This window comes from Petromyzon marinus, chromosome 10 (genome assembly GCF_048934315.1).
Source record: "Petromyzon marinus isolate PM22_M1 ecotype Great Lakes invasive population chromosome 10, UKy_Petmar_22M1.pri1.0, whole genome shotgun sequence".
Classification (NCBI taxonomy): domain Eukaryota; kingdom Metazoa; phylum Chordata; class Hyperoartia; order Petromyzontiformes; family Petromyzontidae; genus Petromyzon; species Petromyzon marinus.
Window position 1 is genome coordinate 11,225,836 of NC_133676.1, and position 27,963 is coordinate 11,253,798.

At 44.0% G+C, this 27,963-nt stretch overlaps 2 protein-coding genes across 2 annotated transcripts; one reads left to right on the forward strand and one right to left on the reverse strand.

Moving 5' to 3' along the window:
* On the forward strand, positions 1–16,400 carry LOC116940912 (protein QNR-71-like). Its single transcript, XM_032951288.2, has 11 exons — positions 1–411; positions 1,597–1,737; positions 2,378–2,524; positions 3,329–3,538; positions 4,915–5,079; positions 7,853–8,209; positions 8,894–9,037; positions 10,493–10,580; positions 11,609–11,823; positions 12,884–12,980; positions 14,143–16,400. The coding sequence occupies exons 1-11, from the start codon at positions 324–326 to the stop codon at positions 14,303–14,305; spliced, it is 1,815 nt and encodes a 604-aa protein (XP_032807179.1). The 5' UTR covers positions 1–323; the 3' UTR covers positions 14,306–16,400.
* A 257-nt stretch (positions 16,401–16,657) lies between these two features.
* On the reverse strand, positions 16,658–25,727 carry LOC116940911 (solute carrier family 40 member 1). Its single transcript, XM_032951287.2, has 6 exons — positions 24,962–25,727; positions 21,986–22,101; positions 20,818–20,944; positions 19,853–20,110; positions 19,125–19,754; positions 16,658–18,270 (listed from the first exon to the last, which is right to left on the reverse strand). Exons 1-6 carry the CDS (start codon positions 25,110–25,112, stop codon positions 17,837–17,839), a joined length of 1,716 nt encoding a protein of 571 aa, XP_032807178.1. The 5' UTR covers positions 25,113–25,727; the 3' UTR covers positions 16,658–17,836.
* Positions 25,728–27,963: the final 2,236 nt, after the last annotated feature.

Here is a 27,963-nt window from a genome sequence, read left to right on the forward strand (position 1 = left end):
TCTCAAATAAAAGTATATGTATCACAACATCATGGATAACTGCTCATGTGATTCCGGACGGGAATTTGCGATCCTTTCTAAATCTAGACCACGCATAAATATTGTATGACCATAAATAAGCCATCTCTCTGATGGGGGCTGCGTGTGAGCATAGAGCACATGACAAGTCACATGCTTGCATCTAGTTTGCCAAGATCAACATCCATACAGCAAGATTTGCGTGAGTATATAAGAGCAGAGGCACAGAGCCTTTGCGCATAATCTCAGCTGGACCAACAGCACATGACCTATGCGTGTCGTATACGACATGCACATAGAGTGAAATGAAAATGCACCGGTGCGGGTCTTTGCTCGTGTGCTGGCTGGCGATTGTAATGAGCGTGGTGTCAAGGGAGGCATTCGCTAAGCTAAGTACGAGCTGCTTGTACATATGCAGTTTACCACTACCCATTGATTTCAGTTTTGTTGTTTTAATTTTGTTTAAAGTTTATGATCGCACTTTAAAGTAAAAATGCTGGGCGTGGTGACGCACAGCTGTGATCCAACGCTTGGTGGCAAGGGTCGGTGGGTCACATACATATTTGTGAAACTACCAAGCCCATTGGGCTATGTGATAGCCAGCATATGGAAACATAGACAGTGGACTCATGAACCCATCTGTGCGAACCTTTGATACCATATCATATGCATGGTATTTATTCTGTTGCTTTAGTTTCCTCCCATATATAAAACACTTAACTAGAAATTGCTAAACATTCCAATGTAGGATGTTTAACATGTACATTTTTAGTCTGAGTTTTTGTAGATATAGCGTGCCTGTGATGGGTGCAAAAATCCAATAATAAGTTTGCAGTTCTGTTAGGCGACTCAGACCCCTACACAAAAGCAGCCGTTGTTTAATTGTGCTAAGTGGCTTCATGAACTAGATTCGTGATGTTCTTGCCTATAATTCGCATCATCGATGTTGCCCAGCCTGTAAGAACACCCCGTGTTAAATATTCTGAGAATAGAGACACCTTCAATCTTTTGTCATTGTCATTGCTAATTTATCCATATTTGCTCTTGAATAATGACATTCTATGTCTAATTTTCTCTAATTGGACATTTATTGCATTGATAAAAATGTGGAATAGACATTAAAGACAGTAATTTAGACGCCAACCAATCATGAAAGCAAGAAAGTGGTTTTCTTCTATTGACCATATATAACATATTAGATGCTATAAAAGACCACTGCATATCAAATTCTATAACGCCTAGCTTTGTTGAAAAAATATATACTTGATTTAATGTAAACTGATGCAGAAATGACAAAAGGAGACAGGCAAAGAGATATGCTCTCGCCCATCCAGTAACAGTGACTATAAAATACATTTTTGACCATGGAAACAGGAGGACTGAATTTGGCAGTGGATAGATCATCGCTGATTATGATGATGTGGCAGGACATCGCCAAGACATCTGTGCCAGGATAGGTGTACTTTCAGGACCCATGGAGTAAGTGGCGAAGGTACGCTGGCAGGTCGCAGCAGAAATACAGACAGACCTATGCACACACAGAGCTTGAAAGCTGTGGACGTATGCTGTGCCTTGCAGCTTACCGTGATGCGATGGGTGGATTATCATTCCCATCCTCCTACTCCCCCGGTGCCAACTGGATGCCCGACTCCAACGGATGGTCTGACAAACACTACCCCGTCACCCAGATGGGTGGCTTCATCCCTGAATGCTGGCCCGGTACTCATTGCACGTACACACACGGTAACAAACAACGAGGACAGTGGTGCACACGCACAAATCAAAACAAGTTGACAAACATATCCAATAAGGGAGCCTCTGTTTTCTAAGATACATACACGGTGTACATTATCATGCATTAACATATAGATTCATAATGTGATTCCATTCACCTTCGATTCGCACGATTGGCTACGTTTGGTGCGAAATAAGTTCAACATACGTACATTCAACCAATATATTTTAGTATATAAATGTTTTTTTTTTATATGGAAGAGGTGCACATGCACAGATCAATGAAATGTATCACGCCCGTAAAATGTACAACGCTACTGGGCAATGTTAATGATGTGTGGGTATATGTGTTGTGTGCATACGGCTGTGTGTAGTCTGTGTATGCGATTCGGACAGATCTGAGTAAAAGGAGATGTCATGACGGTATGACAAAGATGCGGACGAAAATATTTCACAGCGAGTTCTGACATCTCTCCATTGCCGTCAATACGGCCAAATCGTCAAGGCGACATTCGGGGCAATTTATAATAAAAGCACGTGAATGTGGCCTCAACAAAACCCCGAAATGGAACACCCCATTGAATCTCACACTGCGCTCACGCACCGTCTCTCCCACATTTCGCAGGCGGCTCCTTGAAGCTGACAATGACCAACGATGGGCCCGCTCTGCAGGGCTCAAGTCTCACCGTGAAGACCAAAACCATCTTCCCCCGGGCCATGTGGGTCGCCGACGACGGGCAGGTGCGCTGGGCGCGCGACCTCTCCTCCCGAGGTAGGCGGTCACGGAGAGGGGCACGCTCTGCGATTCGCCACTGTGAATGCGACTTCGGTGCGTGACTGCACATTGATCGTGCCTCGTCTTGAAAAGTGTGCATGTTGAACTTCTTTTAGCACCGTACGTAGCCAACGGCGGTAATCGGAGGTGTGGGGGAAGGACAATAAACTAAACACAAAAAGCAGTTCGAAAGAAATTGGTTTTCAATCTAGATGACTTCAAAGGGCATCGTTCCAGTTGCTTCTTAATATCAGAAGGAAGAGCGTTCCAGACAGCAGCAGAAGCGCATCTGAAAGTGTGCTATGCGGTAACCGTCTTTGTGACGTTAAGGGGTGGACAATCAGGGTACCCGCCAGGTATATAAGGAGAGGGTTCTGAAGATTTCCAGACGAGGGAACCTAGGGACCCAGAGAGACGTAGAAAAGCAGAGGCAAAGACCAATACAGACACTTTGAGACAGTACCACGCCCCCCTTTCAAATTGTGACCACAAGAATAAAACAATGGTTTTCCCAGGACATGTTCTGTTGAGACATGGCCTGCTCAGTAATTATTTTAATTGGGCATGCATTCAATGATTTTGCATGAAATATTTTTTTCACATGGGAATAATTAACGCTGAGTATTTCATGTCGGTAAAGGGAGATGCCACCAAAAATTGCTCTTACCTTGTAAATTCAGTACAGTGTGTACCGTGGTTGTGTGTCCCTTGGCTTCGTGTAATTGTTTTTTTTAAACAGAGAGAGACGTTCAAGTGAATTTCATGAGCGCCACCACCCTGCCCCGCGCGACACGTGCGCAGGGCGTCTGCGAGTCATCGCTCGGCGTCGCGTGGCCTTCGCCCTGAGCGACTCCCCGGACTGCAAGCAGAACAATAACAACAACTGGGGCCCGTGGCCTCCAGACCGGAACGGCAACAACTCGTACCCCACCTATCCCGACGGAATGCTCATGCCCCAGCCGCGCGAACACTACAAGCAGCGCGAGTTTGTCTACGTCTGGCACACGCAAGGTGCTCGCGCGCACGCGCGCACAGGATGGCAACGCCAACATTTGTTGTGAACTCTTGTATCAGATCTAGCCTCATGCTGTCTGCCTCCTCTTGGTGCACTGGGACTTGTTTGTGGAGCGCCCTGGGACCACAGGCGGATCTATAAACTTCCCAAGGGTTGGTATTGGCGGGGGGTAGTCCTGAAATTTCAAGATTTAAAATTAAAAATGACTCTATGTTAATAAACAACAACAATGAAGGTATTTACAATTGTAAATATCACTAAAATAAATGAAAAATTCGGTATCTCAAGGGTAGAGAGGGTGGCAGTACATTTGCCCTCACTTCCTCGCCTCACCGACTCCCCGAGGAATCGCCACTGGCTGGGACTCGTGTGGTGAAGCCACCACCACCACCACCCCCTTCGAGGGTGCCCTGGTTGTCCGGACTGTGCCGGCTATCCCTGGGGCCCGTTATCTCTCCCCCACGTTTCCGTCCCCTAAGCTGCTCGCCTCCCCCAGTCCCCCTTCTGCCCCATGTTTTGTAAAGCCTCTTCAGATGCGATTGCATTTAGATGCCGTAGGCATTCATTTGTTATCGTTTCTCCAGTTTTGTGCCTTTTATTGGAGCAAATCATTCTCCCAACAGAAATGTATTCAAATAAAGTTGATCACTACGCTCTTGCTTTCCAAGCGTCTTGAAGTGCACTCGTATTTGGACCTAATATAAATGTGTTGTATTTAATTTAATTGCACTGACGGTTCCTAAAGCTTAAGTAGATGACTCTTACCAATAACATCTGCCAATTAAGCAGCTGTTTATTTACGATCAGAGGAAACAAGAAGATGCTCGATGTAGTCGGCACTTTGCTTCGTTCATCATTTAGTGTTTTATGCTTTGCTTTATGTAACCCCCCCCCCTCTCTTTCTACCCCCCTCTCTGCTCCCCCTCTCTCTCTACTCCCTCTCTTCCTTCTCCATGTCGCTCTCTCTCGCTCTCTTTTTTTTTACTCAACATGCCTGGTTCTGCTGGTGAGATCCAAAATGTTATAACCGGTTCCGAGTTTTTCTATTTAAACAAATGCTGCTGGAAGATACCCCCCCCCCCCCCACCAAGAATGTCTGTAGTCTGATGGGATTGAAAAAAAGCACGTTATCGTTTCGTGAAGGCGTGGGATTTTCTCTGGGTTTTGTTGTTGTACCATTTAATTGATTCAAACAGTGTTGCGTCTCCAGTGGTGTAGCTATGGAGTGTGCAGGCAGTTCAATTGCATCAGGGCTCGTGGGCTGAAATGGCTTAGGCACTGGTCTTACGAAGAGAGGCCAAGGCAGATGGCCCAGCATGCTACTCGTTACACCAGGTTCCACGCCCAACCCGTCGACTGTGTCTGCGCGCAGGGAACTACTACCAGACAATGGGGGGCACGGACGCGGGCGTGGAGCTCAAGACGGCCACCATGGACGTGGGAACGTTCCAGATACGAGTGCTAGTGTACCACGAGGGCTCGCAGGCTGGCAGGTTCTGTCCGCTGGCCAACGTCTCCGGCACCTACACAATCACCGGTAACCCCGGATCTGCCATAGCTATTATTATTACTCCAGGCCCACTTTCATCATTGCCATCAGTCGGGATCTTTCCACTGCTGAGTGTAGGCCCCCCTCACACTGTCACCATCGCTCACAGATTTGCATCTCGCTTATGCGCATTGAGCTGGTGTCGTCGCTCCATCTGCATGGTGGTTGACTTTTCCGGCGCTTTCTTTCCTTCGATAGCCATTCTGTCCCCAGTTCCATCCATTGGCCATCAATCCTGGCAATGGCGTGTCCTACTCGAGCACACTTGTATGCACAATACATGTGATGTTTTTGATTTGTGTTTGTTTCCTGATTAATTTTCTCCTCTAATAGTCTCTCTGAGTCATTCCGAGCATGCATCTCGCCTTGGTTATATGTTTGTATATTTCAGCTACTTTACGCATTCATCAATGTGCGTGCATCTCTTTATCATAATAATAATGCAAAATAAGACTTGAGTGAAATAACATAATGTGTGTGTGTGGTTCACTCGGATAGTTTCCCTTTTTAAAACATTTGGTAGGAAGTTAAGCATATTTTGCAAGTAATTAAAGATGTTTTGTATAATACTGCAAGACAAATTTTCACACACACATGAATTAGGATGTGTGTAAAGGCTGTAAATAATGTACGTTTATTAGGATGCTAGCAAAGAGTGTTTTTTTATCAAACATATCGTCAGTTTTACAGGTAGGCTTTCGCGACCAATATCATCCATAATAGAGGTTTGTTGGGTTAGATCACGTAAATATATAAATATGTCGTTTAAAAACCACCAAGACTTTATGGGCTACCAAAAAATTCACAAACCTGAAGTCCGATTAAGACCCATCGTTCGTACAATAGGCTCTGCCACGTACAAATTAGCACAATACGTAACGAAACAAATACAGCCCTCCATCGGTAGGACCTCTTCGTCCATTAAAAAACTCTGAACATCTCGTAAATATAATCAACGATATGAAGCTTAACCCAAATGATATTCTCATAAGTGTTGATGTGACTTCTCTGTTCACGACGGTTCCGGTCAACGAGTCAATTAAATTACTCGACACTAGTCACGTACAAAGGTTTAGCCAAAGATAGCCCAAGACTAGCTGAACACTGTCTAAAGAACACCTACTTCTTGTGGCAAGGTGACTTCTTATTCTTAGTTTTTTCGGTAAAGTCACGTTGAAGAGAAACAACAAAATAATAAAATATATATAAAACAATAAAAAAATTCTCACGACGTTTCGACCATAACTCAAACGGTCATCTTCACCTGAAGATGACCGTTTGAGTTATGGTCGAAACGTCAGATGGTGACACCTGAAGATGACCGTTTGTGTTATGGTCGAAACGTCGTGAAAATGTTTTATTGTTTTATATATATTTTATTATTTTGTTGTTTCTCTTCAACGTGACTTTACCGAAAAAACTAAGAATATGAATTACTGCAGTCACGAAAGCTTTAAATCAAAATTTAAGGTGACTTCTATTAACAAAAGAAAGGAGCAGCAATGGGCTCTCCTTTGTCTCTTGTGATAGCAAATTTTTACGTGAAAGATTTTGAAACAAAAGCGGTAGCTTCAAGCACACTAAAACTACGTTTAGATATGTGGATGACACATTGGTGGTCTGACCACACGGCAAAGATGCACTGAACGCATTTCTAAAACATCTCAACTCACAAAACGCATCCATCCAGTTCACCATGGAAGTGGAGGTTGACAGAACTCTATAGTTTCTGGATATTATGCTCGGATGGAGTCGAAATGGTAAAATAACACACAGTATTCTTAGCTCTTTCGGTAAAGTCACGTTGAAGGGAAACAATAAAATACTAAAATATATATAAAACAATAAAAATAAAAGTTTATTTATATATATTTTATTATTTTATTGTTTCGCTTCAACGTGACTTTACCGAAAGAGCTAAGAATACGAATTACTGCAGTCACGAAAGCTTTAAATCAAAATATAACACACAGTGTTTACTGAAAGAAAACGCATACTGACGCCTATCTGAATGCAGAGTCAGACCATCACCCCACACATAAATCTGCTCTTATCAAGACGCTTATTCATCGAGCTAAGAAAGTGTCAGATGGTGACAGTCTGAGAAGTGATATTCAACATGTTAAAGAAGTGCTGCAAATTAACGGTTACAATAATGCACAAATCAACAGGGCATTGAATGCCAAAAACAAATAAAATAACACGAGCATTGAAACTGTTCTGTTTACGTGACAACCCTTACTAGTTGGCTGTGTCAGGTGGTGGCGGGTTGTAACGACACATTTATATAATTACGCGATCTGACCCAAAAAAAACCTCCATTATGGGCAAACATATGGTGTAAATATCATATATACAAGGGAGCACACAATTTTATGGGATTTAAAAACAATATTTTGCATATATTTTAATACTGTGGTGCAAGTAGCATTAACCACTGTACACTGGGGAAACAAATGTGAATGGTTAAGTTGTAAATCTTTGATGTGATAATTTATAGATGAGACTGCAAGGTGGTCATGAGCTAAATCTGTTTGGACCATTGCATCTTACCCTCCTGTATGCGTGGCGAGTTTTTTTATTGGTACTTCCGTTTCCTCCCATATAAAATCAAACTTTTATTAATGGAATTGGCATCTCAAATCTCCCAATGTTGCAGGACCCTTCTAAAATATAGATTTAGTGCTCACTGAGCATTAGTGCAGGTTTATCTTTATTTTGTAACGTACATTATTTTTGTGCTTATGCCCTGCCCTTGCAGACGAGGTGCAGCTGAGCATCAACGTGTCTCAATCTGGAGACCGCAATCCCAAGGACAACGTGTTCCTGGTGGGCAAAGAGGTCAAGCTCAAGGCCACGCCGTACGACCCCACCGGGTATCTGCGCAGCAGCAATGTCACTTACACGTGGGACTTTGGGGACGGCACGGTGAAGTCGGTGCCTGGCGAGAATGGCAGCGACAAGGAGCACGTGAGCCCAACGGACCACACGTACGCCACGGCCGGCACCTTCCGAGTCTCCGTGGAGGTGCAGGCCGTCATCCCGACGCCCTGCGAGCTCCTCAACGCCACCGTCCTGCCTGATCCCGCGCCACAGAAATTCGACTCGTCTGAGATTCGTGAGGAAATGGAACTATTTTAATCATGATATTTGATGAGATTGTGTGCAAAAATGTATCATTATTATTGTTGCTGCTATTATGCTTACCCAGGAAAACTCCGCTGAGTCTCAGGATTTTGCCGTCAGGGGAATGTTGCTATGTGTAATCCCATTTGAGTAACTTTGCAGGTCAATTTTGAGCAATGGGATGTTCGGCCAAAACCAGTTAATGAGTTTTTGTAGCTATTAAAGGAAACCGGATAACCCGGAGGAAACAAACGCAGAGCAGGGGGAGAGCCTACAAACTCTCCACATTATGGGACCCGAGTTGGGAATTTAACCCAAGTCGCATTTTGCAGTGAGGCACGAGTGTGACCACTGTGCCACTCTGCCACGGTTTCATGACAATAGAATACCGATTTTATTCCAGAGCAAGATATTAGTGGTGTAGGCTGAACTCCGATTGTAATATATTTTTCATCAAATTAAAACTATACCCCAAAAATAGATCAAATACTTATTGGAGATGAAAAGTTAATCAGGCCATGCAGGTCTCTATTACAATATAATGTATATCAGTCCACTTTTTTCCCATATAAAGAAGGGAATAATAAGGCCATGCATCAGGAGGGACCATGTCTTTCAACATGGAAGCTAATTTGCTCTCCGAATGAGTTTATTCCCAGCCGCTCGTCTTCCACAGAGGCCGTGGAAGAGCTCGGAGAGACCGCGTTCCGCGACCGCCAGGTCAGTTGGGCCTTGCCAACGAGCGTGGCCACCACGGCCTCGCCGTCCCTCTGCCAGGTGGTGAAGCGCGGCAGGGCCACCACCAGTGTCAAGGTCGTGCGTGAGTCACGCGACGAGACCCACCTCACCCGCACGCGGCACGGCACGACGGCTTCTCAGCTCGTACAAGCACGACACGAACACAAACGTTTTTGAGCTATAACCGTTATCATCGACAAACGGTGGCAGACTGGTGCCAGAAGTTTGCGAAGCCGGTCGCCTCCATAAAGAGGCTTTATAGGAAGAGAGATAGATCATCATCATCATCAGCGATTTTGAGCTCTCACCCCAATGGTAGAACCTTGGCTCAACTGCCTTCCATCTCATCCGATCGTGCTCCCCTACGCTTCAGTTCATAACACCACACCACGGTTCTTGAGCCATGACTGGGCAAGCATAGTCAGCGTGGTTTTATGTTTTAGATCACACCACCGCCCGATGCAGATTGACATCGTGACCAGGGTGGGCGTGAAATTTGATTATTTTGTACTCAGTTTTGTTCTTTTTTTATGGTTGCACTGTTGTTCCATTTTTATAATTCACAGAGATATTTTGAACAGTTTGTTCCCTAGGTTTCCCGTCCTCGTTGGGCTGTCACCTCGTTATAATGTTCAAGTGTGCATGTGTGTGTGTGTGTATATTTATTCAGTCATTCATTTTATTAGATTTGTATGGGCATGCAAACACAGAGGCCAGTGGGGGGACACGTCTCACTACTTTTGAACGTGAGAGCAAGCCATATATTCTTTGGGTCTTTCGGTAAAGTCACGTAGATAGGTACAAATCTTATATTTATTAGTTTTATTCATTTGTCCCTATCTACGTGACTTTACCGAAAGACCCAAAGAATATGAATTCCTGCAGTCACGAAAGCTTTCAGTCAAGCAAGCCTTATGTTGCGCGCTTCAATTAAAAACCCTTCATGGGCCGCCTCCTTAGGTCAATCAACATGAGCCCATCCCCACCCCCCGTGACTAGTTGCTCATGTGATTCAGGATATTTATTTTGTCACTGTTAGGCGACATTTGTTGAACTCTATATAAAGTGTGTCCCATACAAATCAGCATTTTTATTTGATAAGAGCGTTATTGTAATTTCATTTTGTGTTCATTTGATTATAGTTAATTTGTGCATAGCCGGCTGAGTGGCAATGTTGTTAGGAAGCACAGCTTGCAATTATTAGGTTGCAAATTGAAATCCTGGCAGAGGTACAACAATGTCCTTCGTCTCCCCAGGGTCAACACTGAGTGTCCGATAGACATACTCGGTTCGATTATGACAATGCAGAATTTTCACCATTTGTTCGTGGCTGTTAAACGGCTATGCACATCACACCACTCTCGTTCAGGCAAAGACACCACAACGTTTCAAAATAACACCGATAATACCCTTTATCCAGGAAAGCCTCATCGAGTCTCAAGACTAATTGGGTTTTTGGGGGAGTTTTTTGCTTGCCATATATCGTCGGCAATGCAAGTTCAGTAAGTTATATTCTTGTGTGTCTCTCTCCGCTCAGAGGGCATCAAGAAATTGCAGGTGGTGCAGACGGTCAAGTCAACGAACTCCTCCAGTGGCCTGGACATATTAATCACCTGTGAAGGCAGGTCGGTCACTCAGTCCTTATGATATACTAGCGTTAAGTACCCGGCGTTGCCCGGGCGAAAAAGGTAGACACACACATGGACTTACACACAAACATCGACCCACACACATAGAAACCCATCGACTTACACGCACACACACATATGGACTCACACACACAGACATCGACTTTAGAGGCACACATGTAGTGACACACAAAAATAGACTCACATACATACATAGACTCAACAACAACAACCGCCAGTCGCCACTAAGTGGCGTTGACGTCACTACGACGCTTGTGGCAGGCCATGTGCACCTTGAGGCCACGTGAACTGTCGAACGCCCGCTGGCAGGAGGTCATGGGGCAGACCCAGGTGCCACGGGTACTCGGGAGTGGTAGCGGAATTCGCCGGCTTTCGCTTGGCTTCACATGGCTCCATGATTACGGGGATTGTACAGTTTCAAGTGTTTGACACATGGCTTAATGCAATTTAGAACTTTAGGGTGACCCTGCCCTATGATTGAAACCAGTAAGCCTCTGCTAATTGGTGCCATGACGGATTGTTTTTAAAGACTTATAAGCGTATGCATTACTTGACTATGTGCCCACCTTCATCTTCATAGCTTTTCTGGAACATTATAATCGACATCAGTCGCTGACTCAGTCATGATTGTCAACGTCTGGAGGGTGGATGTTTTGTCGAGTACATCACAGTGTTCTGTACCACGAGTAGAATATATGACACGTGCTTCTGGGCTAATGGTATGGGAGGCAAAAGAAGAATGCTTACCATGTCGGAATGCTCACCTATGTAAGCGTCACTGACCCTTCGATGATTGAGGAGCGGACAGCAAATAATTAAAGCAATGCACGCATGACGAGAACTTATTTATATCTTCACAAAAGCGGATTGTCCCAGCCTCACGGATAATCAAGAGTATAGTATGTGATCATGAAAGGCACAGACTGCCACCTCTTCACCCATCTTCTTCCTTTTCCTCCTTCCTCCTTCATCCCACCGGCATGGCCTCCCCCAATCCGGCACAGCATTCCCACAGAGGTGTGCACGGTGATCGCGGATGAGCTGTGCCTGGAGATTCACCGCAGCTCGTGCGTCCTCTTCCATCTGCCCTACACCTCGTGCGCGCTCACTCTGCACCAGGAGTTCAACACGTCCGGCGTCTACTGCGTCAACATCACGGCCTACGACGACGTGGGCGTTTCGGCCACCAGTACCAACCTGCTCGTCGCTGTTCAGCCAGGTGTGTGTGTGTGTGCGTGCGTCTTGTTGATGTGGGGGAGCGGTGGCGCGGCGGTCGGCGCGTTGCGCTACGAACCCGGCGATCCGAGTTCGTTTGCCGCTCACGGCCAATTATCTTAACTGGTTCTGGACTATTATCTTCACTGGTCTTGGGCCTCCCCGAGGTTGACTCAGCCTCAAATGTGTACCCAGTGCGGTGTGTACACATCGCCACTGGGGAGACAAAGGCGGTCGGCATGGTGCTCGCAAACCCATCCCCTCGTGTACGGTGCTGGCCTTCAGAAGTGTTCGTTAACAGCACTTGCCCCAACAGTTTGTTAAGTCTATACGGCGGATCTTTGTTTTAGTGTTGTTGTTGTTGTTGTTGTTTTTGATTGTGGGAAAAGTAGTAGCACAGTGGTTAGTGCACTGCGCTAAGAAGCTGTCGACCTGAGTTAAATTTAAACCGTCATCGTCAACAGCGAATTTTTGAAATAGTCATGCCCTTCCTAGGCCGACTCAGCCTTAAATGAGTATGGTACCTCGTGCGGTGTGTAAACACTAGCACTGGGGATAAAGGTGTTTTGACGTGGTGCTCACCACATCATCCCCGCATGTGCTGCGCCTGCCTTTAGAGGTGCTCGCTAACAGCATTTTCGTGCGCTGGGTTCACACAAGCCGTGGCATTATACTGCTGTTGGTTTTGTCAATATCTGTATCTTTCCAATAATAACTGAAAACCGCCAAAGCAATACAGATATGAACAATGCACCAAAACATCACTTAAAGAAACTTAACAACAAATAATAAAGCACGTTGTTATTATTGTTTTTTTTTTTTACGTGAGAGTTAGGATCTTGGATGCGTCGGAATCGTGCGTGGCGCGTGTGCGCAATGGGTGATGTTTTATTTTTTTATTTCCATTCTACGTGACTTTACCGAAAGAACCAAGAAAATGTGTGTATAGCGTGTGAGAGGGGTTTAAACTCGCGTGCGTCGCAAGCGTGACGCGTGGGGCTCGCTGGCCCTGCGAGTGTGGAGCAGCGCTGGTTGGTGAGAGGTCGTTCGTGTTCCCCGTTCAGAGTCCAACTCAGGGTATAGGCAAGCACTGGGACCTGCGCTCTTGGCTGGAGGGGCGCTGCCCATGGTGCTGGTCATTTTGGCCGTGTACGCCTACAAGTAAGGACGTGTACATTCACGCCAAAAAAAATGTGTGCATTCACCTCGCGTAAATTGTTGCGCGCTGTGCTATTTAGGCTGTATGTGCAAACCCCAAAAACGAGACGGCTCTGGTAGCTACACGCCTAGGTTATGTGTACCGGGATGTCCCACATGAATGTCGAGCTCTTGCCAAAGAGCCTATTCCGCACACTCGCATTTGAGTTATATTATCGCATTGATATTTTATAGGATTTGCATTGCAACAGAAACAACAGACAAGGACCCACATCACACTAATGTTCGAGAGCTTGGGGCACACAACGCTTTCGTGTGTCGCTACTGGAGAGCTGTGTGTTTCAATTGTCTTTTTCTCACAAACAACTAAACACATTCATCAATAACACTGCCTTACAACGAAAAGTACATAATAGGTGATATTTTGGGCAATTACCCTTATTCATAGCACATAAATATCACGTAAATAGATTAGAAAGGCTTCTCTAAAATGTTGCTTATTATATAGCTTTACATATAGGTCTAGAATTTCACTCAGGTCACAGTGTTGAACAGTGCACCGCATGAACCAATGCCTCACCATTTATTCCACTCATCATAAAGTAACCAATTCAGATGAGATACAGGGCTGGTTTCAGTATGCACATGCTACGTTGGATACCAATATCATACAGAGCGGCGTTTGGTGAGTGAATAATTTTACTATGGGTCGGGTAACCCATGCTGCGTTAAGGGCAAAGCTGCAAGAATGATCAATTATGCGCATGGCACAATGATGCCCGTGTTGGATTTACACTCAAACACGGGACCGTTCCTCATCGGATCTCATCTCCAAAGGGCTTCATTATTCACGGAGTATTTCCCCGGTCACTCGTCGACTGGAGTGGGCACGCGACTCGTAGCCGCAGCCATACATGAGAGATTCTGGATGTTGTGTGACAGGCGTTGAAGTATTCTACGGGTCAATGCCATTCTGCTGCACATCCCTCTTACGTGTGTTTTCCGGTTGTACCAAGTGTTGTTGGGCATGAGCGAGCTCACATTCCTTTCAGTTCTGAAGCAAGCCCCCAGCACGTGGAGCGAAATGTTCAGACGCCATGCCGAGCGATACGTGGTACAACCTCAAAACGCATCGGGGAGCCAAAGCCCTCTCTTCTCCGTGCAGGCGGCGCCAACGACGGCGCTCGACGACGCTGCCCTGCAAGGTCAGGGCATACATGGCTCCGAGCAGTGCTCACTTCGCGACGCAGACGGACCGGGTGGTCAGCGGGAAAGCGTCGGCTGAGAACAATCCCCTGCTGGACGCGTACCGCCTCCGCCTCGTGTGATCGCGCTTGGGTCTCCTCGTCCGTGGGGGGCGGCGGGGGGGGGGGGGGCAGACCGGACGTTTCTTGTTCTTTGTTTCTTTCGGTAAAGTCACGTAGATAGAAAAAAGACAGTGAATAAAATTAATAAAAAATGACAAAAAGAATAAAACCACTCATGTAGACTGTAGCCTGATTCTTAATCGGAGTGAGTGTACTGGCAATTTATAATGTAGACTGTAGCAATGGTTATTAAGCTGGGTGAGTGTACTGGCAGTCTATAATGTAGACTGTAGCCTGGTTCTTCTTGTTTTATTGTAAACCTCAGAATGAAAAAACAACAACATATGCTGCAGTACTGAGAGCATATCTCAGTTAATTGACCATATAGAGAGAGATTGGTCCCACTAGAGTTTTTCCATCTCTAGTTATGTCGATGCCTAGGGGCTATGAGATTAGGAATTTAAAAACCACCGAGTCTTCGCCCCCATACTTTAAATCGTGGTCTGCTCAGACAATATGCATTTAAGAATGAGTGTGAAAGTGCTACACCCTTACAGAGGCCTCCGAGATCACTCCGTGATATCCACTTCTGTGGGATGTTCTCGAACATGAAAGGTCACACTCATCTCTTAATAGATCCGAATAGATGCTGCATCTCATTATATAATACCGATAGCAACAAACAGTAAAAACATTTTGGGAAAATTACCCCCAAAAAATAAAAAAAGATAAGACTATTGTTTGTGATAAAATCCATAGAATGGCTATGTAGTGATCCAAAAATAAAATTGCTTAACGTGGATTTTTTTGAACTGTGGTGTCATTTTTACAAAGGTGAGTGTTTGGGTCAAATTTGTAATTGTTTGGGCTGGGGTTCAAATGTTAAGTCTTAGAGAAATGACTCCCTTGCAGCAACATCGTGACAAAAAATTTAACCCTAGAATTGTGTAATGCACAATTAGTTGAGCAATGGACTACTATAACGCAATACAAATGCAAAGATAGCAATTAAGATTCATGGTTGGGTTTTACAGCTGAAAGTAAATTGAAGAAATCACCATTGTCCCATTCGTGATAGCATATATTTGACAGAAAATTGGACGAAGATGTTTCGTTACAGCACACCTTCATGTAACTTGCTGAGTGGAAACAAATATTTGTTACGAAAGATTACGTTTTAACTCATGGGTTTCTTTCTGCAAACACTTTATTACACTTGCATCTGAATTGCTCCGTGATAAGTTATTAATATACTTGTACTGCAGTAGCCAGAAGACATGCTGTGCTTAGCACGAACCATACCCCCCTGTGTTGGCATGCAGTTGAGTGTTGCGCAGATGCAGAAGTATAAAATGGGTGCACCAAATTGTGCGGTGGGGTATCGTGGAGGTCCTCCCACCTATTCCAACACGTCTGGTTGAGTGTAAAAGAGGAGACCAAACATTTCCCTCAACATGAGCCCTCTGGAGCCCCATCTAATGGAGGTCTTCATGCCAACAAGTAATGTGAGCAAGACATTTGAAGGGTGACACGTTTACATATACTTTGGTATTATCACATTAATTCACCGCTTAAGCTTTGCTGTTTCAATTGGTACCGATGCCGGTTTAAGCCCATACGTTACGTGGGTCTGCTTTTTTTCATTATATTCATATAAACAGTTGAAAGCGCGTGATTGTTCAGTTGTTTTCATGATGCATGGGCAATGATAAAGCTTCTTTCAAAAATAAACCGTGACCCGAGAGCCCAAGGCGACTATATTTTGAGAGCGATTCACAATTGGTCATACCCAGACATCAGAGGCAAGATTTCCCGAAGCCTCCCGCATGACCACGATATAAACGCGCATCGTCCAATCGCTTAAAGACTATAGTCTTGCTAAATGTACGAACATAATGCGTGTTCTCCGCACCCAGCAATGGCAAATGGAAATAAGTGACTCAATTATCCTCGCTTTATTGGTGCTTAAATAATTGGTGAAATACTCATCTGCTTTAGCGCATTAACGTTTAATTTTAGAAATCCGGAATTAATTAGCTCTCTCTCCTGGTTATTACAGAAAGGACATGGATTGTAATTGAACGCACACCTGTGCACAGAAAGTCACAGCGTATTTGCGTGCATTGAAAAAATAGGGCCTTTTCTGAATGCAGACCATATACGGTTTCATGCGTTGTGTAATTATAAGAGTGATGGAAGATAATAAATAATCAAGCCTTGGGCAAATATTATATGAATTACCAAATAAATTCTCATTCACACGTACGTTCAACAAGTAGTGCAATTGTGTGTAGTGTTATTAAGAAAATTTAAATACAATACCAATAAAGTTATAATGGCAATACTCTTTTCATTAAGTATTATGGTTCACCTTTGACTGAGCTATGTGCCACCTTTATATACTGCTTCAAAATGTTATTTTTCATGGCATCGTTGAAGAAAACATGCTGTGATGTTTCCATCACTGACAATAAAGTAAATCGCCAAAAAGAATGCGTTCCTGCCTTTTTGTCAAGATAGGACTCTGGCCAGTAATGTCTTAATCAATACACCATACATTAACGACATAATTACTTTATTCATATATTACATAATGCTTAGAAATCGTAATATATACGGTAGTCTAAAACAGTCAAATGTACTCTATATTTTAAGTGCAATCACTTGAAACAAGTTTTTATTATAAAGTGAAGGTTATTTGTAAACATGTAGTACTATGCACCATTAATTTAACAAATTAAACTGAGTGACAAGCTCTTGTGATATTAAATATAACGGGATCGTTCATGAACATCGATTACAATTAAAATTAAAAATACTGAACCAACACCTTTTTTGTTTTTATTCTAAACACAAACATAGTTAAAGAGCAAAAGCAATGACTAAGGTAACAATTAGTGAGTTATTTTATCACCATAATTGTTGTTTTGATTGTGGTTAAATTAACAAATGTATTTTAAAAAAATCTATGTTGCTGATCCATTGCTCTATGACATGTAAATTAAAAGATGCTTCCTCATCGTCTGAAACTCCTTTCATACATGCTGTTAACTCCCTGATCCTATTCAAGTCCACGCCAAAGAGCTTCCACTTTTCCTCTGCTTATGACTCTGTTGCTTGTAAAAAAAATAAATCGAGATTCTGTACAGCACCTGAAAATGTGGTCACATTTAGACGAAATATTAATTCATAATTGCATAATATTAAATTTTGACTTAAAACTTTCGTGACTGCAGGAATTAATATCCTTTGGATCTTTCGGTAAAGTCACGTAGATAGAAAAAATAAAACAACACAAGCGATCGTCATCCTCCCGATGATGATCGCTTGTGTTGTGATCGAAACGTCGTAGTTTTTATTTACTTTTATTTTTTCTATCTACGTGACTTTACCGAAAAATCCAAAGAGTATTATCATATTACATTAACTTTACATGCTACTGCGGTGCTGCCAAGATAATATGCAGCATAGAACACAGGGGGTACCACCAAATTACACTCCTTTTTGCGCCGGCATGTCAAAGCAAGAAGTCATCCACATGCAGGTGGGTGTTTATACTGAATCTACCGATGAGCGTACTTCACCACCAACACCACCACCACTATCTGCTGTTGCGCCATCTTCCTTTACCCCATCACATCCAATATCCATAGCAGATGAAGACGAACAACTGCCTCTGCCTGCTCCGTCTCCTGACCCTTGCCCTCCGTCGGGGCTTTGCCGTCGAGGTGGCGAGCAGATCCGCGGGCCGAGCGCGCCGTGAGCGTAGGCCAGGAAGAGAGCGTGGCCCGTCACGACGAAGGCGACGGACAGCAGCACGAGCAGACCGAACGCCGGTGGTTCGGGCGCTAGCAGCACGGCCGTGAAGTGCAACAGGTCGAGCAGGTAGTTGAGCGAGCTCTGCACGCCGCTCACCACGCCGCGCTCGTGCTCCGCCACCGTCTCCTGGAGCAGCTGCGTCACCGTCAGGTCAAACGACCACAGCCCTGCCGAAAACGCCGAATGACTCGTGACAATGCAAAGGTAGATGTGTCGGCAATTGCCTTAACTGTTGAAGTCTGTTATGCGGTCAACTCCTCAGGTTCGGAAATGCTGTGTAGAGCTTGTAAGAGCATAGACATAGCGTCTTCACAATCGCTGTCCGAGGTTGTTTGTTTAATCAGGTAAGAACTCAAGAGAGCAGAATAGCCTTATTTGCGAAAGTGACCCAGGTCGTAAAAAAATTGAAAATCATGACTATAAAATGAAGCAGAACCATGACAAAACAAAATCAGAAGAAAAACAACTGAACAGAAATTAGAGCACAAAAAACATGCATTCGCTATAAGAATGTTGCGGATGCCAAATGTAGTTACTTTTAGTCATAAACGAGATACTCCCCCTGTTTTTTGCTATTTTTTGTAAAAACAATTATGAAAATTTCGATTTAAAGCTTTCGTGACTGCAGGGATTCATATTGTTGTTTCATTTTATTATTATTTTATTATTTCCCTTCTACGTGACTTTACCGAAAGAACCAAGAATTATGAAAATGTATTTTTCTGGGAAAGCCTCACATTATCTTAAGATTCTCAGGTGGCTCCTGCATGGAAATGTTTGGCCAATTCCATTCAAGGGTATTAGTGATATCACTCAAGTCTCATAATAACAAATGAGAGTGAAACCCCAGTAACATCGCAAGAATACTCCTCACTGTATTTTAAGTATTTTTCATCAATAATGAACGATCAAACTTATATTCAAACAGCCCAGTACAAACAGCTGGTATAGCTTCTAGAGAAGACCTGTTTGTCTTTTGAGATGTTATCATCCTTGACTGATCACGCTATTGCGGACTCACCGATTCGAGCCGCAATCACTCCAGTGAAGAGCAAGGCGACGGACACGTAGGAGTCTGGTGGCGCAAAATCCGGTTCATCATCCCACGTCGCATTGGACGCGACGCGACTCGACATCGTGGAAGCCACGAAGTCACTTCCATTGCGCTGCACGAGCGCATCCGTAGAATCCCCCGCCATGCCGACCCCGATCGAGCGGAACGGCGAGATCGACAGGTCGAACGGGCTGCCGGGTGCGAAGACGGACACGGCGCAGAGAGAAAGGGCCGCGAGCTGGGCCACGCCTGACAGGAGCCCTGTGCGCACCAGCCCCACGGCCCGACGCAGCTGAGTGAACACCACCGTGCCCAGGAGCCCGGCGACCGCCGACAGTGCTATGAGAATGCCGAGCAGCGAGGCAGAGATTCCCTGGGTATACGCGTAGCCCGTGGTGATGCAGTCGAAGCCCAGCACCGTCATGTAGAGGCAGGCTAGCCCCACACCGGCCAGGTACACGGGCTGCCGGCGGTACGTCACCCAGCCACGCCACAGCGTGCGGAATGGCTCCGTGACGTGAAGCCAGCGGCTTGTGGGCGCAGGCCGCTCCTCTTCCGCGCCCTTGCCGATGAGGGACTTGGCTTCAGCTGGGGCTCCTGTGAGTCAAATCAGCAACGTGTCGATCAGCTGCATGCATTCCGACCACTGAGGCTTGGTGTGGCATCCATCGTCCCAGCAACACGACGAGTCTGACCTGTCACGTCGGCCCCCAGTGGCTGCATCTCGAGTGCGGATGCCGGGGGCCACTCCGCGCCGGCCTTGTGTGCCAGGGCCGGCACGGCGAGGTACACACGGCGCAGCAGCCAGTACTCGACGGCCATCGAGCCGAGGTTCCACACGGCCACGAAGGCGCAGGCCACAGAGGACGAGGCGAAAGACACCAGCTGGCCCACCGCCAATGGCGCCAACACGTTGCTAACTTGGTCGATGCGCCGCAGAATGGCATTCATGTCTGCCGGGATAGGTAGCAGCATTAGTGTTGTATTTAGAGGGATGGGTAATGACATTATTTCTGATTCACTAGGGGTGGAATGGCGATTTAAGTACTGCCCTTTGAACCTGGACGCCTGTGTTCGATTCTCAGCCACGGCCAATATCACTGGCAAGTGATATCATCTTATTGTGAACCTCAAAAAATCAGCTGAGGCATTTTAGACATCCATACAGATTACCCCGAGGGTGTGCTTTGGTTACCAAACCTCCACATGGCGTTATGAGTTGCTATCCAAAGCAATACACAAGAAGAAGTGGTAACAGAACTTGTCCTGGACCTCCAATGGGTTAATTCAGCCTTAAATATAGACCTAGCATGGTGTGTAAACATCAGCTATTGTTGTCTTTATAACTTCACACCAACAGCACCGTACAGTGGTCAAACAGTGGTGAGCACATCGTGCTATAAACTAGACAACCTACGTTTAATTCCCGGCCATGGCTAAAATCTATGGCGAATACTATCTAAACTGGTCCTGCACACCTTTCCCACCAACCTGTACCATCCGGAGTGGTAAAGTTTGCTAAATTTCTCCATGACTGATACAATGTGGAGAGGCCCTTTAACCACCAAGTGGATTGCCAAAGGGATATAAATGAACAGCACTAACATCAACAACATGTAAGGCTATACGGGAGGATCTATATCTTTGTGCGTGATTGGACCTGCCAGTCGTCCGCTGTGACCCTCTGCCAGCACCACCACCCAGTCGCGCTGGATTGTGATCGTGGTGGCTGTGCTCGCGAGGTTGGCCACGTTTGCTGTGCCGATCACCACCACGTAGCAGAAGACCTTGTGTCGGTATCAATCATGCATGCAGGACCAGAGTAATATCTTTACACATGCAAAGCACACGCCACCATCGTCATACATCATCGTTTAGATGGCTAGACATTCTGGCATCCTGCTTTATTCTGTGATTTGATCACTTCGCATTGAGTTGATGTTTAAATCTCCACACCTGTCTGGCATTTTTAGCTGGATGTTACCAAGCCAGCCATCTGCTGTTGAGTGGTTGTTGGTCTTGCTTTGACATCATTCAAATAGCGGTTCCACTGTGTGACATTGTCATGCCCAAATACCGAACATGTGACAAATACAATTAATAATGCCCTTCATCCAGGAAACCTCACTGCGTCTTTGGATTTTTTTCAATCAGGTTTTGAATTGAGACATTTTGCCAATTCCAATGTGGAAGGAAACTGGAGTACCCAGAGAAACCCCATGCATACGAGAATATAACATTCAAAGCTCGAGACACAGTTACATTGAATTAAATTATGTACTACCATCTCCTGGCCAGCTAGCAGTCCAAATTTACAAAACTTGGTATTCCATGGCAGTCTCCCATCCAAGTAGTAACCAGGCTCAGTCTGCTTAGCTTCCAAGATTAGACAAAGTCTGATGCATGAAGCATGATTTGGGCTTAGGTAAATCATCCTAAATGACTATGTGTTAACATTAATACTAAATGTTAGAAATGTCTTCTTCAAAAACAGATAATAATTAATCACAAATATGGCACCATTTTGCCTTTATAGTCTCTAAAATGCTTATTCTGTGACACTCTCTTTTAAGAGACACATTACATGCCTTCAAAGGAATTACTGACATCAGTGTCGTAATCTCAAGGAGTAAAATATTAATATGTAGTTGAACATTGTCCTCCCCATTGCCTGACCACACACATTTAAAAGTATAATGGATGAACTTTCTGAAGGTGTTACCTTTACCATAAAGTACAGACTTTCCATGTCTATTATTTACAAAGTCTATTTGAAACTTAAGGGCTTCATAAGACAGATATAATGTATTCATATCAAAGAACCTTACGATCAGCCAGCCATCCCATATGTTGGAGATGTAATTTTGATACATGAAGATCATCATCAAAACGATGCCACAGAAAATGACAGAGGAGTTTTGTATCACAAGCGATGTCTGGGCCACTGCAACACAGAAACAACAAGACAGTCAAACAATGGTGAACCCGTGTGACATTTCACTGGTAATGTCATAAAGCACAAGACATGCACCACAAAAAAAGTGGGATTTTTATTTGAACACCGATCATTTTACATGTTTACAAGTGCCTGCATGTAAATTGTTGACGAATTTCCTCAAAATAATGTTAAGATCTGATCTCTTCGGAATAATGGTGCCATCTATATCCCCAAGGGCTACCCCATTTGTGATTTGTCAATCATTATATTATTTGGGTCTTTTGGTAAAGTGACGTAGATAGGTTAAAAAAATTAACTATGACGTTTCGATCGCAACACAAGCGACCGTCATCAGGTGGAAAAAGGGGAGGGAAAACACTAAAAGCGAGCTGTTTTCAAGGGTTAAAATGGTCGTAGCTCAGGCGTCCTGGTATCAGAACGAAGTGGGCGGGGCACAAGTGCCCTGGGGCCTGCGCAAGCGTAGATGGTTATGTTGATGTGAAATCGTAATTTAGGAGAGGGGGAGCCGCATGAGACGTGGATAAATTAACAGCTTGTGGTACGCCCAATGCAGGGGCGACACCGCAGGAAATGGAATTGCTTTCCCATCTTTGGCAAAATAAAACTAACATCGGAAGGTGACAAGATGGAAACATCACAGCCAGTTATGACTTAAACTGCTTGATGACTTCTTTCCAACGATTGGCAAGTTTGTACCCATCCTCTTGGTTGAAATTGTGTCTGTGTCTGTATATATGGATCGCTTCATGAACGAATCTTTGTTGATAGCCAGTGGGCTTACAAAGTACATTCATCTTAGAGAAATCAATTTCGTGTGACCCAACCGCATTAAAACAATAATCAGCCACGGCTGAAGTGTTGGTCCTCCCGTGTTTCAAATCTGCCTCATGCTCACGAACACGATCGCTTAGTTTCCCCAATGTAACTACTGCCGCAGACACAGCTTAGTTTGTGGAAGCCGGGGTATTTCAGGGATCTAATCCTTCACAGATGGGATCAGATTTTGATTTAAAGCTTTCGTGACTGCAGTAATTCATATTCTTAGCTCTTTCGGTAAAGTCACGTTGAAGGGAAACAATAAAATAATAATATATAAAACAATAAAAATTATCACGACGTTTCGACCATAACACAAAGGGTCGTCATGCAAACCGACACTTCTTTTAAATGTTTCTTGCCGTTGGGTTTTCACACCTGATGGCGACCGTTTGTGTTATGGTCGAAACGTCGTGATAATTTTTATTGTTTTATATATTTTTTATTATTTTATTGTTTCCCTTCAACGTGACTTTACCGAAAGAGCTAAGAAGATGGGATCAGATGACGAATTTTATGCACCGTGTTAAATCGAACCTGGATCTTGTGTTTGCTCATGATTTTGGAAATATTTTTGGTGACCCCTGCTATGTATGGCAAGGTGATGGTTTTGATTGGGTCCTCAGATGGCTCTTTCCTAATGGTTGGGGTGATAGCTTTACGGATTGTGTAGTCCGAATATCCATTCGTCTTGAGAGCTTGGTGCACGTGTTTCAGTTTACTGGCTAGGTGATGATGGTTGGAGATACATCGAGCTCTATGGTGTAGAGTTTTGATGAGGGAATTCTTCTGGGCTGGATGGTGGTGGGAGTCAGGCTTTAGATAGGCATCCGTGTGGGTGGCTTTCCTGTAGACCGAATGTCCCAACGAGCCATCATGTCTCTTCTCGATCAAAACATCCAGGAATGGTAGCTTGCCATTCTTTTCCACTTCCATGGTGAATTTGATAGACGGGTGAATGGAATTTATGTGGTTGAGAAATTGATTCAGTGCTGGCAGGCCATGTGGCCAGATGACGAACGTGTCATCTACGTATCTCTTCCACAAGGACGTAGGGTGGATGTCTGGATGGCATCTGTCTCAAAATTTTCCATGAAAACATTCGCTACCCATTGGGGTACCCTCATTTTTTCTGTAGAATGTACCATTCCAGGTGAAATATGTGTTGGTAAGACAGTGCCTTACCAAAGTTGGTACATCTGGATTCAGTCCTTGTTGGAATAAGCCTTCAATTATTGCAATGGTGTCAAGTACAGGTACATTGGTGAACAGAGAGACTACATCGAAACTGACAAGCAATCATCCGGAAACAGATGTCCTTGATTAGAGAAACCAAGCGAGCTGAGTTAAGTACAGCTGAGGTGGACTTGCCAGTGAGTCTCAGACAGAAATCCGGGCCAGTTTGTAGACAGAGTGGCCCAATTATTAATCAGCTGATGTGTGGGTGCTAGATTTACTTTATTGCTAAATCGCAGGACAACGAGAAATGGAGGCGGCTTGGGGAGGTCTTTATCCAGCAGTGATTTATCGTGGCTTATATTGGACCTTTCCGGCTTCCAGAACACACATGCCGTTATACCACTGTGAGGCTGCGCTTCTCTCCTCACCTTCACCAACCCCCACTGACCAGCATTGTGACGCGGGGTCAAAAAGGCCCTCATCCAGCAGCGGATTGACATGTAATGTAAGATATACTGGAAATAAGCAGGATTCCAGTCTGTGCCTCCACATAAAAATACAATAATTGTTAAATGCGGCTTATTGTATGGTATCGAGCAGCATTTGTTTAACCAAGCAAACTCTAGAGTGATTCCAATCTTCTGGGTCTCATCAAAATAGCCAGGCTTGTTATAAAAATGCTGCCATGTTGCCTGATGTTACTGTTAAGAACAATGTATATAAACCATGGGTCCCTGTTTAACGCAAAAAAGCATGAGAGTAAACAAATGGATTACGCGTTATTGTCGAGCACTACGAATGTAAGCGTGACACTAGGAAAACTATGACGGCGCCGCTGATGACCAAGTACCCTTGATTCTGGAGTTGGTGTCCACCCAGTGGCCAATGAGGGCCCCGCATAGCAGCACAGAGAATGCCACCACCAGCCCGTACGCTGCCGTGAGCAGCAGGCTGTTCCCGTAGAGCTCCACGAGGAAGAGAGCCACCGCGAAGTGCCACATGCGGTCCCCCTGTTTTCATGCAGCACCACCACCAACCACCACCAACGCAGATGCGCTCTGCTCAGTGCGGTCACTTGAGTTTGGTGATGATCTGTGCCACACCCCCCCCCCCCCCCAATTGGCAAAATCTGTGGTGGTGCTAGCCTTCTAGGGGTTCTAGTTCCACAAAGATATCTGTGAACTGGTCATCTGTAAAACCTACTGGACAGCTGTGAAAAAGAGCTTCATAGCTCATCGGATTCCTCCAGTAAAAATACATGCACCCCTATTATGTCATGAATCCAATGACAATTGAGTTACTTACTGGTGGCCCTAAGCTGTTAGTCTATGCCAGCACCACCACTGGGGAACGTGCTGAGAAGACCCTATAACGATGCATTATTATATGGCTAGAAGATGAACTGTTTCATTACAGTATATATTTGACTGTTACATATATGAAGCTGATGCTCCCAAACTTATGAAAAAACAATCTGAAGATATAACAGATCAACTAATTAATATTGATTTAACTTAAATAATGGATATTGAATTATTACTGACATCACATAAATATCTGATTACATAGTGTATTGTGTAATTATATCCTCCAGTATATTATTACTGTACATGCAATTAATTACAGAAAAAAACGAGTTTATATCTAATAAACACTTTTGTATTATTCCTATGTACAGTAGTTTTATGTAATATTAGAGAACGCACCCATGTTGACAATGCATGACAGATGTAAATGAGACACCTTGAGGACCTCAAGAATCTCAACGTGTTATCTGCAGACAAGGAACGTTTAATACACAGCACAGATAAAGCACAAACCACATACGTTAAAATTTTTTATCTGTATATCTTGTAAAAAACTAAAATCTGGGTGAAGAAATACATTATTCCATCATCTGATAATACAAAAAAATGTTTGCAACCTACAAAAGATTAAATACAAGCATCAGTCACCACAAGACACAATGTCGCATACAATACATCGAATTCAGAGACCTTACCCCAGCAGGTCACCATCTCGGCATCTCCCGCAGGTAAATCTCTTTCACTATGTGTATTTCTGGAACTCATGTTGCGAGAATTTCTCTTGAAGTAAAGTTGGCAAACCTAATGTACAGGTCTAGTGAACAGACACTATACAAAACAAGATTATGTTTTATATTCGTGTTGTATAATAAATTGTGACTTCCAATTATACCACCAACAGTACTCTTCACAAAACTGTGAAAACTTATACCCTGACAAAACTGTGCATGCCTAGACGGGCAGACCATCGCTGTGAAGTCGTCTATGAATCATCATCTGTGTAACAGACAATGCATACAAAGTACTGTGCTGTTGTAAATGTGATTCATAAAAAAAACTATCATTAGTTGGTTCAAAGGTGTTCCATTTACTCCAGCGAGTTAAATATTGCAGGTGTCCATGTGCACTCACCTTCTCACGTGTGGCGGAATCATATATTTACGTCGCAGTGGACTTAGTTATAAATGTACGAAGAGCCAAACGTGGTGCACAATACTAGAAAACCTCAAATGTACATGCTGCTTTAAGCATCCATTCATATAAATAGCAAACAATTTAACAGGGCAACGTATATCATGCTGTGAGATTTAATGTGTAAACACTTATGAATTGAACTGGCTAATCGTTTTAAATCCAGAACGTCCTGAAAAAGGTTTTAATAAATACTGAGAATTACGAATATTATTTTGTGTGGCAAGCAGTATAAACCTCTAATGGCAGTTTTCAACACAGTTGCACTTAAAATTTGCATGATCTTATTCCTCAAGAATGTTTACTGCATGCACGTAGGTAATATATTACAGGGATGTCAACATATTGTAATTTAAAAACGAGGAGTCACTTTCAAGAGATCAAAATAAGAGAATTGGTACAGTTACATTTGCATCTAGAACATCCACTGGAGTTGGTTCAGGGGCTTGTATTGTATGTTTGATGATAAAATAAGCTCATCTACACAACATTAAGCTCATGAATTCTGCCTTGGGGCAACGGTTAGCACACTGGACCTGCAATCCGAAGGTCACTGGTTAGATCTCCCAGCCAGAAGTTAAAATCAACACGTTTTTTAAATTCCTCCCAACTTCTGTTCACCCAGGAGTATAAATGGGTACACTATAGTTAGTCGCTCGTGCGGTGGGGTAAAGCGTGGGTTCTCTCGTCTCTTCCAAGACGTTAGGTCATTTTTAAACAGTAGGCCAAAAATAGCTGCTAGTAGAGACACTTCTAGGTGCAGCCCTGCAATTGCTTGCTCATGCAAAAGATAAATCCTCACATTGGCACTAAATCTCATAACACCTGCAGTGCATCTGCCAAAATGACACAGGAGGTAGTTTATCTTTCATTGGCATCTGTAAATTGAACTTAGCGAAGATAGCTGCATACGAGAACGTTGACCACGGGGATTAAAAGCCAGCACGTGATGGCCACGTGGTCCAGGTACATTATTGTGCTTCATGTGTGGTCACCGAGTTGCTCAATAAATCTTCTGCTTTCAGTATTTTGTGTATATATTGTATGCCAGCAGCGTTGCCATTGTTGAGTTTAATACTAATCCTTCTAATATATTATTTAGTTGTGTCATCTATTCTCATGTTGAGATCTGGATAGAGAAGTTTCCTTAAATAATGTCCAACTGTTGGCTCCGGATGATTGAGAATGGATTTGACGTATTCTTTCCAGAGTTTGACAAGTTTTCCATGAGTCCAGATCATTTTCCAATATTGATCTCTGATGAAGCCAACTTGTGATGTCCAATTACCAGAGTTTATTGACTATCCTAAATAGTTTTGGATTCTCCTTTCTTTGCAGATTCTTCAACTTCAAC